Source organism: Gnatocerus cornutus, chromosome 10, assembly GCF_029298725.1.
Source record: "Gnatocerus cornutus isolate USDA-ARS CGAHR chromosome 10, icGnaCorn1.1, whole genome shotgun sequence".
NCBI lineage: Eukaryota > Metazoa > Arthropoda > Insecta > Coleoptera > Tenebrionidae > Gnatocerus > Gnatocerus cornutus.
The window spans coordinates 5,244,363-5,258,887 of record NC_142242.1 but is presented as its reverse complement, the minus strand read 5'-3'; the positions used below and the strand labels follow the sequence as shown (position 1 = coordinate 5,258,887).

General features: G+C 37.1%; 1 protein-coding gene across 2 annotated transcripts in view; it reads left to right on the top strand.

Annotated features, from left to right (window-relative positions):
* Positions 1–14,525, top strand: part of Dscam3 (Down syndrome cell adhesion molecule 3) — a 70,328-nt gene that overhangs the window by 55,385 nt on the left and 418 nt on the right. Inside the window, exons 10-26 of one of the 2 annotated variants that reach the window (XM_088046881.1) lie at positions 538–691; positions 796–947; positions 1,000–1,418; positions 1,468–1,603; positions 1,876–1,995; positions 2,130–2,306; positions 2,468–2,612; positions 4,763–5,107; positions 5,157–5,749; positions 5,810–5,971; positions 9,726–10,214; positions 11,732–11,920; positions 11,967–12,440; positions 12,956–13,249; positions 13,298–13,498; positions 13,828–13,965; positions 14,017–14,137. In XM_088046881.1, coding sequence (XP_087903007.1) covers positions 538–691; positions 796–947; positions 1,000–1,418; positions 1,468–1,603; positions 1,876–1,995; positions 2,130–2,306; positions 2,468–2,612; positions 4,763–5,107; positions 5,157–5,749; positions 5,810–5,971; positions 9,726–10,214; positions 11,732–11,920; positions 11,967–12,440; positions 12,956–13,249; positions 13,298–13,498; positions 13,828–13,965; positions 14,017–14,137 — 4,309 coding nt within the window. Of the gene's footprint in view, positions 1–537; positions 692–795; positions 948–999; positions 1,419–1,467; positions 1,604–1,875; positions 1,996–2,129; positions 2,307–2,467; positions 2,613–4,762; positions 5,108–5,156; positions 5,750–5,809; positions 5,972–9,725; positions 10,215–11,731; positions 11,921–11,966; positions 12,441–12,955; positions 13,250–13,297; positions 13,499–13,827; positions 13,966–14,016; positions 14,147–14,525 lie in introns of both variants that reach the window. The other variant, XM_088046882.1, reaches the window with a different exon arrangement.

Below are 14,525 nucleotides of genomic sequence, written 5' to 3'. Positions count from 1 at the left end.
TGTTATTTTACATTGAGCTTTCCGATTCTAAAGTTTCACCTTACAATTCTAGTTATTTGCGATAAGAACGGCGAGAGTTGCAGCCACAACATTGAGAGGACTTTAAACTGATTTAAATCTTTTAATTGTATTCCGAAAATAATAAACAGAATGTGAAGGCGTGAAATAATGAAGCGCTAAAACTCGGCAACTTATTTAATCGAGATAAAGTTAGTTAATGAGATAATTTATCATTTTTACGTAATGTAGTCCTCAATTCTGTGTACCACAAAGAAGAAAAAAAGTAGTTTCAGTGACCCGTGTACCGCCTTTTACTCAAGTATGAAATTATTTTATGAGAAAGAAGAGGAAGTATGTTTTTAAATGATATATTGTTGACGGAAGTTAAAACTCATTTCCTGTCAGTTTTTCATGAACTGAAAGCGCGGCTGTTGGTTGAAATCGTTGAGGCAGCGCAACATTCCCGAAGGCAGCGCTATATTAATAACAATTATCACCACAATGAAAAAAATGTAACGAACAAATTTTCCGTGATAGATACCATTCCGGAACTCCAATACACTTTCATCGAACAGGCAATGCGACCTGGACCTCAAGTATCATTGAGATGTTCCGCTACTGGATCGCCGCCCCCACAGTTTCGGTGGCTGCTTGACGGAGAACCACTGACAGATATCACCGCAGGACATCGGTAAATAAATAAGGAAGCAGTGGTGGTTCGGAAAATTCGCAAATTCGAGCTGCCACTGTGAGTTTAACTTGTTGAAGGAGTGAATGAAATTAATGATTTGTTAGATACGCGATCAGTCAGTACGTTGATCAAAACGGAGATGTGATTAGCCACCTTAACATCTCAAACGTAAGAGTGGAAGATGGCGGTCTTTACAGCTGCCGAGCGTTAAATTCGCTAGGATCAACAGAGCACTCAGCTCGACTCAATATATACGGTATGTTTTATTCATCGCCGTAGAAGACTAGCATTTAATACATTTAGTGCAGGTCCTCCATTCATACGATCTATTGGTCCCGTAAAAGCAGTGGCTGGAGCGGATATAACTTTGCACTGTCCATATTCCGGCTATCCAATTGGATCTGTCCGTTGGGAGCGGCACGGCCAAGAATTACCGCTTGATCTGAGACATCGCCTCGGAGAAGGCGGCTCTTTAACCATATCGCGTCTAGATCCTTCTGCAGATTCCGGATTTTATGCTTGTTTTGTCACCAGCAGAGACGGTGAAGTCGCCAGAAGAGAAATTCAGCTCATTGTAAATAGTCCGCCTATCTTAGAGCCGTTCCGCTTTCCAGCTAGTCTTCAAGAAGGTGGCCGAGCACAGGTCACTTGCTCTGTTACTTCCGGAGATATGCCTATACATTTTGCTTGGTATAAAGATGGAGAACACATATCGGCGGCGCTTCAGGTAACCATTACGCAAATTTTCACAAATCGATTACTGTTGCTCTGGATAGGTCGAGGAACGAGCGGCTGAGTTCTACAGCATTTTAATTTTTAAAGAAGTATCTTCACGCCATAGTGGCGCATACACTTGCGTGGCCAGCAACGCTGCAGCCAGAGCCAATTACACGGCCCAGTTGATGGTTAAAGGTATTTCTACTCACATTGTAAACATTAGATTATCTATTCATTTGAGAGGATACCTCTTGCTCCAAACAAAATATTTTACAAAAAATGTACACTCCCATTTCAATTAGACGTTTCTACATTTTAGTTTTTGCGAAGGAAATCTGATCCCTCAGGTAACGATGTTGCTGTTAATGCAGTGGCAGCTCCTTTTCATGCATCCCTCTCAAATAAATAGTCTTTGTAACAGTTTTAAATCCTCTTGACTATTGAATCTTCTATTTTCATTTCAATAGTTACTCCCCAGTGGGTCACTGAGCCACAAGACATATCTGTTCTACTCGGAAACGCAGTCCTAGTCGGTTGCTCCGCAAAAGGGTTTCCTGAACCCCAAATAACATGGCTCAAAGGTCAAGGTAATTACACTCGACACTAAGCTTTTTATTAAAAGACGGGAAATCGATGAGATGAGTTTTGCAACTGGTGATGAGTCTTAGCTCATTTCCTCGAAATCTAACACGTACATTAACACTTTTTATAACCTGTTTAGGAAAGACTTCAGCGGATTATCAGCCGCTTTTAAATATACATAGTCGAGCCACGTTGCTTGCGAACGGTTCGATGTGGATTGAGTCCGCTAGCCCTCAAGACGAAGGATATTATTTATGCAGAGCAACTAACGGAATAGGATCAGGACTCACAAAGGTCATCTATATCGGAGTCAACGGTAAAATATTCATCTTTTTCTCTAATCGTATAGACAAGGCGAGCGCTTGATCTATTGCCTTATTGGAAATCTCTGAATAGCAATAGACTTGCAAACTTCTCAAAAATCAATTGCTTACGGACGAAGTTTTCTGTGGTCACTATTGTATTCCGAATTTGCAGAGCCAGCGAGATTTGATCTTCCAGCGAAAAATGTCTCGGTGAAGCGAGGTAACGCGGCGAATTTGCTTTGTCATGTTTATGGTGACATTCCTATAGAAGTGATGTGGACTCTAAACGGAAATCGCTTAGACACGAACAATTACAGGTAATAAAAAACTTTGACGATGAAAAAACTGTCAATATCGAATTCCTTGCTGACAATGCATAATAAAATTTATCAGCTTGGAGTTGAGCGTTCTAAAAAGCGCCATTGCAGTCAAAAAACAAAAGCCTTTGTAACACTACTCGATTTAAATAAAACTGATGTAAAATCCTTTAAGTGACGTTTTAACAAGTTACTAAACCGCCCCTATAAACTTGTTACGATCAAGCATTTATAACGCAATAATCCGTTCGTAGAAGCGAAAAAATGTACTAATTTTTTATGTTCGTATACGATTCTTATCTGATAATTGATGATTTTTGTGCGAGTTAGAAAGAAATCTTCCCTGTGGTGTTTTTTTGGGTTATAGAACCTTATAGAGAAATCCTTGAGTCCATTTACTTTTCTCAAATAACCAACATTCCCTTAGTTGTAATTGGAGGGCGAAATATAATCCTATAAACGATCCCTGACTTTTCACCTGTTTGGGGTTTGGGATTTCCGCATATCCTTGAAGACAAACGATCCCGGTTACTTCGGAGCTCTCTGAAAAGTACGCACGCACTTTGGGGGGCGACATTTTTAAGATCATTTTACTTACGAAATTCTGACCATTTCGCAGTGATCTCAGTCGCAAATCAAGCTGGACAAAAATCATTTCTTCACCCCTTGTGAGTGAATTAATGTTACACTTGCTATTTTAGCACTAACACGAAGACATAAAAGCGTTATACCCAATTTACATATCTAACCACATTTATTAAACTTCTTTAGGCGAATTTATTAGGGTTAGTTGCAACATGGTAAATTATAAGTACAGCTTGCTGTGATTTTTTTAATTGGGCCATTTCCCTATATTTTGCTTCGCGTTAAAAATATCAATACATATTATTAGGAAAAGTTCCGTAAAATCAAATTTTAGGTCGTTACAACAAATTTTATACCAAAATTTACATTTCGTTTCTTTTTTAATTTCCAAAATTTTAAATTCTATCAGTATTTTTCATTATTTTAATTGCAACCGATTTTTTATGATTGTATATGGCTGAGATTTTTTGAATGCGTAACTTTTAATTATTATTTAATAAACCTGAACTAGTTCCAGACTGAAATAATTTAAAACAAATTTTAAAATTCTATTTAAAGTCTACGTTTATTTCAATTTGGCTAAAATAGCAATGCAAGGGAGTGAAGTAGTTTTACTGGCTGTAGATGCAATTCTGATAAAAACGAAGCGGATATACGCACAGTAATGGAAACTTTGAAGATTTTAGAATAATATACAGGGTGATGAAAATAGGCGACCATGCTACCTACAATGTTGCAGCCAATTCTTTTCTGAGAACAAAATTGAAAACTAAAACGAAACATGTGCTTTATTAACTATGATAGAAACTTTTCTTTTTTTATTTGGTTAAAAATTTTATGACAATTTCATTGTTAGAAATTAGATTTTTTAAAGTTGATGTTAAGTTTCTTAAAGTTTTAAAAGTAGCATTTCTAGGATTTGTTGACAATTTTTTAATGTTGCAACATTGTAAAACTCTTTTATTAGAAAGCGTTAAATAGCATTGCCATTTTTTTTCTGTAAGAAAAATCGTATTACAGAAAAGAATAGATTAACATTAATTTTGCTTTGATTTCTGAGATGGTTTAAAAGAAAAGGACATAAAAGGCCTTTTATTTATCACAAATAAGAAAACTTGATTTTTGATGTTTGTCCGGCTAGATTTGCCATCGGGACCACTGTGCATTTTTGGGAAAATAGTAAAACAAACAGTGCTGTGTAAATTGTCCCTGAAATCTTGTAACGCGTTATATTCACACTTTGACAAACTGAAGCAATCAATCATTTTCACATGAAAGGCTGTTTTGTTCCCTCCGTAAATTAAATAAACTTTTTTGGTAAAATCTTCCATCTGAAGATCTCGACGGAAACTCTAAATAATTTAGATTGATTCGAGTTGTAAATAAAGGCAATTTCTAGATGGCAACCGCGTAGAAAAGAACGTGTCTAGACCGTATTATTTAAACGAGCACTAATACTATATGATACGTTTCAGTTTTTGAAACTTTTTATCATAAGTAATGTTGAATTTGTATGTGATTGTCGCAACTGTGCAGCATAGATTCCAATTTTGTGGCTTTAACAGATACACAGTAAGCAGTACTAACACGGAGAATGGGGTAAAATCGCAAGTCACTATAGGACGAACGGATAGAGAAGATTCAGGAGTTTATAAATGCGTGGCTGAAAACACCTTCGGCCGTAGCGAACACATCATTAATCTTGCTGTTCAAGAAAGACCCGATCCTCCCAGCATGTTAGAAGTAATAGAGGTAGCCAGCCGTTCCGTGCGTTTATCTTGGAGGCGGCCTTTCGACGGGAATAGTCCGGTCATCGGTTACTTGGTCCAATACCAAATCCTCGGTCCAAACCAAGACTGGGAGCAACCAACAGCTTTAAATTTAACACTGCCAGCTAACTCTCTGCCAGAGTAATACGACCCCCGCGAAAAAGAAGTTGTTTTAATTTATTGTTTGCAGTTCCGATGTTAACCCTCAAGAAACTGCCGTGATAGGTGGGCTTCTTCCTGCTAGAGTTTACACAATGCGCTTGCTTGCAGTAAACAGCATAGATCAGAGCGCATTTACTGAAGCTGTTATTGTTAAAACGCAAGAAGAGGAACCGTCGGAGGCGCCTAAAGATGTACGAGTGGACTCTGTCGGACCTGGAGAACTTTTCTTGACGTGGGCCGTTCCACCGAGGGAAAGTTGGAACGGGGAGCTGTTAGGTTATATCGTTTCTTGGAATGAGCACGGAGGACTACCGAACCAAACTAAGAGCTTGACAGTTAAAGGCTGGGCAACCACAAAGTTGCAATTAACAGGATTGAGAAAGTTTACTCGTTACGACATTAACGTCCGCGCCTTTAACAGTATCTCAACAGGACCCGCCTCTTCGACGATTATAGGAACTACAAAAGAAGGGGTTCCAGAAGCGCCCCCACAGGATATTTTGTGCTCCCAAATTACCTCACAGAGCATGAAAATATCATGGACGCCGCCCCCGCAGACTCTCCACGGAGGGCTCATCCAAGGGTATAAAGTTTATTACAGACCGCTTCCGAACGAAAATGGTAAAACACTTTATTGTTAGTCGATAAAGAAATTTTCATCGGCTTTTCCATTTATTGCAGTTGACATCCCGACCACCGGGGAAGTTAAAAGAACCTCGAGCAGCGACACATATTTACATACCCTCTTCAAATATACCAACTATTCGATTAAGGTTTTGGCTTTCACCGGAGCAGGCGATGGCATGATGAGCCCTCCTTTATATTGTGTCACAGAAGAAGATCGTAAGTGCACATTTATTCCTCTGATCCTTTCTTTCCGAATTTTCGATTTGGCTTGATAGCTCCCGGCTATTTAACTTACCAGCATCACAACCCTGCTTAAAATAAAATAAAAAAATCAATAAGATACAATTCAATAAATTGGCGCCCGGATAAATTCGAACGCTCACTATACAATTGTTACTTTTGTTCTTTTCCTGAAAAGCAATCTAAGTATAATCGACTCGATTAAAACCACAGCCGACATCTAACGGAAGGTAGATGTAACTGGTAAATTCTTCGTCTCACAGCACGCAGAGATCAATACAATTACCGTCGAGCACGCAAAGAGATCAAATAGGAAGGCGCTAGTCTTGAGGTTTCAAAGGATAAAAAAGCGTCTAGCAGTATTTCAAAACTTTTCCCACAACATTTTACTCATTCCGGAAGATTAATTTTTAACAGTTTGCAACTGGAAAATTTAATCATGAAAACCTGGTCAGTTTCCAAGTTTTGCGGAATTTCAAGTAAGCTCAAAAATTTGTTGCGTGCAAATAAACCGTTCAACTGGAACTTCTGTTTTGAACTTTTAAACAAGACGAATGCGCTAATCCAAGGTTAATACATGCTTGATATTGCTTTTACTAATAATATAAAGTCTAGTTGTTAGATGTAATGCTAACTAGAAGCAGCCACTCCTCAAGTTTTAATAGTTTGATTTTATAGCGCTGAAACGGAACTTGCCACTTTTTTATTTCGAATTTAAATTCTCTGGTGTAGAAAATTTACAAACTGTGGCGGAATTTAGTGCAGATGGTACTCAGAGCTTTCATTTTATGTTAACGTTACACTTTGAGAGAAACTAGTGATGATCATGCACATAAATTCTACATCATTAATAAACTATTCGGCTATATTTTCCAAAATTATTACTCGCAGATTGCATGCATTTTATTATTTGATAACAAGCCGGTAAAATTTAATTCTTCGGGTTTCGCCTAGAGTTACGACTGCATCAAATTTTGATCTAAATACATGAGATGCTAAAAGCTGCACAGATTTGCATACCAACTTGTTTTAATTCGAAATGATGACATCAAACTTCATCCATATAGTAAAATAACGGAATTAATAAACAGTGATATGACACGTGCGTTGCTAATGAAAGCTACATTAATTATGGAATTTCATTTTCGCTTAAAGACCTACCCAACATGTTACGGCCATAAAAAATTTCCCGACAACGGTGTAATCTTCGGATGTATTCCACACCACGCTCGTGCAAAAATCATTAATGTGCGCCAATCGGAAACTGGTGCACTGTACTAACACGTATTTATAACTTTGTTTGGGAATGTAGACCAATGGCGGAGATTCAAAAAAAAATCAAAGCAAGAAAGTAATGTTTTTAATGAAATTATCGGTGATTTTATTACAAGCACTGGGCATACTAAACACGGATTTTAGGGGTTGTTTGATTTATTTACAGAGGTGAATTTTTACCGAACCCTTTTTTATTAACAGAGGGTTGGGTAATGAAGTCGAGGTGATTAAATACATTTTTGTGAAATAAAATTATATAACTGTAGTTTGGTTCAAATTGTTTTATAACTTTTTCGCCTTGTTAAAAAAATTAATTTACATCGTCGGCACACTTAAACAGCACAGATAACGTTGAAAGTGTCTCCCATTTTGCGCATTTTTGAACGGAAATGACACCAATATCCGAAAAAATCTTAAGCCTCTAGAACCACAAACCACTGAAATTTCCGCGCAAAATTGTGCAACGAAAACGTACTAATTTGACTATCATTTTGCTTTGTCACCTTTCTATCGAAAATGATAAATGAAAGTAATTCTGTTACTTTCGTCCACTAATGATCAGTGCTACTGGTGCAAAATCCTACATAACTGTTTTTAGAAAAAAAGTGAAACACTGAGAATGTGTGCCGAAAAGCGAAAACAGTAAAATGTGTGTCATTGACACTTGTTTTTTCGAGCAGCACGTAACATGTACCAGTTCTAGATTCTTTTGAACAATACGCATCTTGGCAAAATCGCGTTTTGTCGGGGTGGAATCCACGAGCAGCCGCTGGAATTCAATCAAGATAGTTTCTGTGATTTATAATGCATTCAAAAAGCCATAAAGAAATTTTCCGTTGATTAGATGCATCTACAGAATAATGAATCAGACGAATTAAAATTGAATTATGGATATTGGTCTTGGATGCAATCATCATAACCATTACGGGATTTGAAGTCTTGTAAAGAAAAATTGTTTTCCAGTCGTGTTTACTCCCTCTCATTTCCATTAATAAATCTTTACCTGTCGAGATCGCCCCTCTTTTCCGCCCTTATTTACGCAACGCGCAGACAATAACAGAAATGGACTGTCAATGTTGGCTGTTAGGTGAGAGATACTTTACGCCTGATTTGAGGCGAATGTATAAATGAAATACGAATTGGACTGATTTAAATTATTATTTTTGCATATTTGGTTGTCCTACATAACATACGCCGTAGACACTAACCACACGATTTCTTATAATGCAAGAATTATCAGAACAAAACCTGCTGACATTTTTATTACGGGTTTGCGTTAAGTAACGGACACAAGTAAACGAAAGTAAGCGTGTTCTAGTTTTGAACATTACGTGAACTTGATATGAATTAGTAAAATTTCATTTAAGTACACCTAGTTCACAGTACTTTTGTTTTCCGTAATGAGAACAACCTCGATGCGCGATTCACACTGAACATCTTTCCTTTTCACTATTTCAAAGTTATGTTGTAATAGTACGCAAGATTGATTCTTTGATCCATGACCCTGCACAAAGGATTTTCTCATATGCAGGATTTTCTCTATTTGGTAGATTTCTAACTACAGTCGGTGCAACCATTATAATCCTAAATTAATTAGATAGCGCTTAGTTACTGCGGTAAATTATTCACTGCCGGACCAGATAACGAAAGGCAACCCACCGAATAAATTTATACAAATCCACTTAATATGACACCTTTGCATTTTATATTAGCTCGGCGAAAACACTAAAATATCATTGCTGCCCCTAAACAGCAACATTTAAATCAATTACACCTCATTAAAACATATGCATGGAAAGCTCTAATTAAACCAAAACTGAGGATTTACCTCTCTATTCCCATCCCGATCAGTTTCCACACAGATCAATACATTTGTGCTCTATAGAAAGCAAATAGTACTCGACTATGATTATTAAAAATGCATTTTATTACCAGTAATCAAAACACTGAACCGACGCTTCATTTACATTTGGAATTCTAATATCATAAAATAACTTAATCTTATTGCGATATCCAACTCGTGATTTAGAAACTCTTGTTTATTTCGTTCCTTAATTCGGTTATTGGGAAATAGTCGAAGACGCGACCACGATTTTAAATGACATTATAGAAAAAAGTAGACTATCGGTTTGGTCATGTTGGAGGTCGTCAGCAACTTAATCAGCCTTGGAAACGGCGATGAATTCGTAAAAGATGAACGACACCTGAGAACTAACAAAAAATAAAAATAGGTGTAGACATCTAACACGATATAATTTACATAAATCTATTCGAAAATCCGAACTATTCTTTTCCGTGTGACGGATTTCAATATCTCGTGTTTCAATAGCATTAAAACAGGATTTATTGGAGGAGTATTTTGGTCGTCTTTTGAACAATGTGGCACTATGTTAGCTTGTGTTTCAGTACGCCACTGGCCGGCCGCTGTATGTCTGTGTAATGAAATCCGATGCAGTTCCAGGTCCACCAGCAGACATAAAAGCTGCAGCTTTGACAAGCGAATCAATTCTTGTCTCCTGGTTACCACCTAGCAAACCGAACGGTCGCATAAGTCATTACACAGTTTATGGGCGTGAAGCTGGCCGCGTGGGAAAACACACAAGCTACAATGTCCGATTGGAAGATCTGCTCCACTTGAATGGTTTAATGTACGAAGTCCGAAATCTGGTCGAACACCAATTATATGAATTCTGGGTTTCTGCGACAACTAGCATCGGAGAGGGTGAACCTACTGCCATTGTCGCCCAAGCGACAAATTCAAGAGCTCCTTCGAGAATAGCATCTTTCAGTCAATTAATTAGAAAACCTGTCAAATCGAAAATTCTACTGCCTTGTATGGCAGTAGGAAACCCGACGCCGAGGACCAGATGGATCCATAGGGACAGACCAATCACGTTTAGTTCTTTCTATGAAATCACATCTGATGGACATTTAAATATTCACAGTAAGTTTATACGTGTTGCATAAAATAAATTTTTCACTTTATAGCAACATCATGCTATAAAAGCGAAAACTCAGAGGTGACAAATTTCATTTGCAAACGACTAATTTTATGAGCGTCGTTTCTTCAGGTCATGACATAAAATTTATAGACACGAAGACACACACCACAAAAGTTTCTTAATTATTTTGATTGGAACCAATTTTCAAACTTAAAGCACTTTTAATAATTGCAAATTTCACTCTGACACATTTTTTTTCAACCTGTTCCGTAAATACACGAATTAAAAATGCTTTTAAATTGCAGAAGGAAATTAGTTTTATTGGGACGCCGCAAACTTTACATTTCGAAATTAAATGGCTCTCATTTGTAAGTGATTAGAATGATTAACTTTCATTACTTCGAAGTGTTAATATAATTGATAGTCGCAAGTAGCGGCTATAATTAACTTCCCGAAACCATATTACAAATCTAATTAAGTTATATAATAATGAATATCGTCTAAAAATCGAGAGATAATGTAAAGCGACAAAAACATTGATTACTGGTTATTAAAGAGAGCAATAAAAATGTTTATTCAAGCGAAGCACAGTTGCAGCTCTTTGATTTTCGAGTACATCAAACAGGAAACGTATCATCATGTAATTATAGGAACGTATTGGAACGTAATTCCAAGAGATATTGATATTTCCCAAATAAATAACATTTAATTAGACCACGTTTCTCATACAAACGTACACAAAAAAAACAAATTCCTTGCAATCATTTTGATCAATTGATATTTGTGTGATTGGACAAAAATGGACACCATAAAATTTTCTTATATTTTATTGACACGTTTTAGATTAATGACACCGCTTTTAAATTATCAGCCGTTAAAACCGTGTACAAAAGAAAAGGGTTTAAAAAAAATTATTACAGCACCAAGCGTGCTTGTAGGAAAACTATAAGGAAATAAAACAACAGTTTCAAGACATGAAATTAATTTAAACCTATTTATAACATAAAATAAGAAATCATTCATTACGCTCAAATTACAGTGTTAAACAATTGTCAGTTGTCAACTAACGCGGAAAAAATGTAACAGATTTTTTAATTGCTGCAAGTTTCACAGTTTCTCGCTTTTACTTCAATTTCCACTGATTTAACAGTCTATAAAGCCTCATTTAGACTCTCGTGATTTACGCTTCGTGACTTGAGTAGTGCGAACTAAACAAGTTTTATAATGGTCCGAAATTTGAAACAAAAGCCATTTAACGAATCTCCACTAACCAAACAATTTAAATGCGAAATTTTGTTGATGTCTTGTATTTTCTTTCTTTGGAGTATAATAAATTCAAACAAACATGGTGTCTGAATCTATAAATGGCTCTCTCGCAGCCTTTTCCAGAATTCAAGAGCCGTGGAGAGTACTAGACAAATTCAATGTCGCAGTTTTGCAATTTCTACTTAGCAATGCGTTTTAAAATTCATATAAATCGGTGAATGTATAAATTTGACTTGATTTATGTTTGTAAAAGGTGCAGACCAATCGCTGTCGGGCAATTACACCTGTTCTGCGAAGAATCTTTTTGGTGATGATAACATCACTTACACATTGTTTGTGATAATGCCCCCGAGCGCTCCTCTTCTAGAGGTCCAATTTAGCACTGCCAGAAGCATCCGTTTGCATTGGACGCAACCAGAAGACGGAGGTTCCATGATTCAAGGTTTGTTAATGAAATAGCAATAATAAATATTTACAGAAGATTCTAGGTTACGTATTGAACACCAAACACGAAACAGATGACTGGACGACGTTAGAACTTTCTCCGGAACAGACTGTATATACTTTGGACAACCTTCGATGCGGTTCCAGTTATCATATATATTTACTGGCGCACAACAGAGTCGGAAACGGAAGTCCAAGTCCGATTTTAACAATAAACACCAAAGGAGGTCCTCCGCATCTTCCGAAAGACACGGAACTCATATCGATAAATGCTACAACGCTACAATTGAACCTTTACAATTGGCCTGACGGTGGATGTCCAATTTTAGAATTTTCAATACAATACAGGGTGTATGGTGCGAAGAAATGGAATCTGATTTCCAACTCCATATTGGAGGAGAAAATCATTATACATAATCTGACACCAGCCACGTGGTACCAACTGAAGATCAGTGCGGAAAACGACGCTGGAAAAATTACAGGACATTTCAATTGCGCAACCACAACCTTAGGCGGAGGTAAATAATTTTAATTGATCGGAAATAAAGTGGAATGATTACACAAACAGACATTGCACCTTTTATCGCAATTTACAACAACGGCGAAAGGATAACGGCCACAGAAAAAAAATCGGTTTACAATTACAATATCTATGGAAAATAATACGTGGCAATGCTGCTTTCCAATAAATTACCAGTTCTATTTATATTGCCACTGGCGGGGCCGTGTGGGCGGAAAAAAACAAAGCGATTTTGGAAATTTGTACCAAAAAATTAAGATCATGGCAATTGTGAAATAAACAGATAATTACTACTTTGCCACCTTTGAACTATAATTTTTCCTTTGTAAGCTTTCTTGTCTGTGCCGCCCAGTCAATTACCATAATGGTAGCAACCATATGAGAGTACTGTTAAGGTCATTTCCAAGCAACGTTCGGCAAGGACGTTATTTGGAGTGACTTGGTCCAATGCAAACTACTTTGAAACCGCCCACATTTTTTCTCTCTCTAATAGGTCATTCATTTTTCCTCCAGGTAAAATACCGCTGCCACCGAATTATTCCGAAGGAACAATATCGTCCGATAAATTCGATTACAAAGAAGCTTATATTCTTGCACCGAGTATTTGCGTCGTTATTTTACTAATTTGCGGAAGTCTGATATGGCTAGTCTTTGTCAAAATGAAACGTCAGACCACTGAAAATGTCGACGAGGACGAGGTGGTAAGTGACGAAAAAGCTGCAGAAAGAGATAATACGAGGAATTGCCAACAAGTATACACATCGTCACCTGTTAAATCAACAGAAAAATTACAAGATAATGTTTCTGGTATAATGACGTCAAACATGAGTTCTTTTGTATAATGGAATTTTGCAGGAATGTATGAGATAAGTCCATACGCCACATTTAGTGTTCCTGGAAATAACAGTCGGTCTGTTACAACATCGACATTAGATTATACAATGCAGTTTAAGACTTTTGGGCATATTGAAGATGAAGATCACAATGCCATTATTTATCCGAAGAATCCAAACCCCAAGCACAGTTGGCACAAACACCGTTTTTATAGCAACGAAGGTTAGTGTTTAATGTCAATTTAAGTTGAAAATTCTTCCCGTTCCAAATAATACAATTCAATGCAATCCATTATTGCTCACTGCGTACAACTAGTTACAAGTACGTGATGGAAATTGGAAACTTACATGATGCGAATAGTTTCATCAAAGCAGATTCTCATTTGAGGATTCAGCTTTGTATTATTGGCGCCTAACTTACTTCGAAAAGTTTCAAACAAAAGCAGCAAGCTACTATCCCCTCTTCATTCAAACAAGAAACTCATTTCCATTTTTTTTAATAAATTGGCATTCTTCAGCGTTCACCGATCTAATTAGGCAAATTTTGCGTAGGTGAGCCCCCGAAATCTCGCATTCGTTCGAATCGCGCTCCTGCAAGAGGCGATTCCGAATCAGACGACACCAGTGGAAGTCCTTGCGGTGATTGTCCTAGCGGTCCCAGTTACCGCGTTCCGGTGAAGTCCTCAAGAGGTGAGCGTCAAATGGCAAGATACAGTGGATATGAAACCTTGCTGGTTGCAGATTTGTTTCGTCCTGATTCTAGTACAGAATCTAACGACGTTTCTCCCTTAGCTGAACGCCGACATACTCCTCGACATGTAGGGGTTCAACGGCGACAGCACCGTCCTTCAAGTTCCAGCAGGTAGCCAAGGTACCTTAACCTTTCACTGCTTATGTGGCTGAAAATATCATGCTTTGTGTGTGCATAAGTGTTCTAACCTGAAGAAACCCGACACTAAATCATGAATATCAGTCGTGTTGTTTTTGTAACGAGATTAATTTTTTCCAGGGAATTAAACGGTTTTTATTACGTTATGCTTAAATACTAAACGCCAGCCTTGTAAACTTTATACCTAATAAAATGAATTTTTCCAAGAATACGAAAGTTACAACCCTAATTAAATAAACAAATAATTGAGGCAGTAAAATAATACTTAAAATAGTTTGTAGTATCAGGAAAACTAGTTTTAAATTAATTTTGATACATTCTCAACACTTGGTGATTTAGTGTAAATTATCTTTGATCGTCA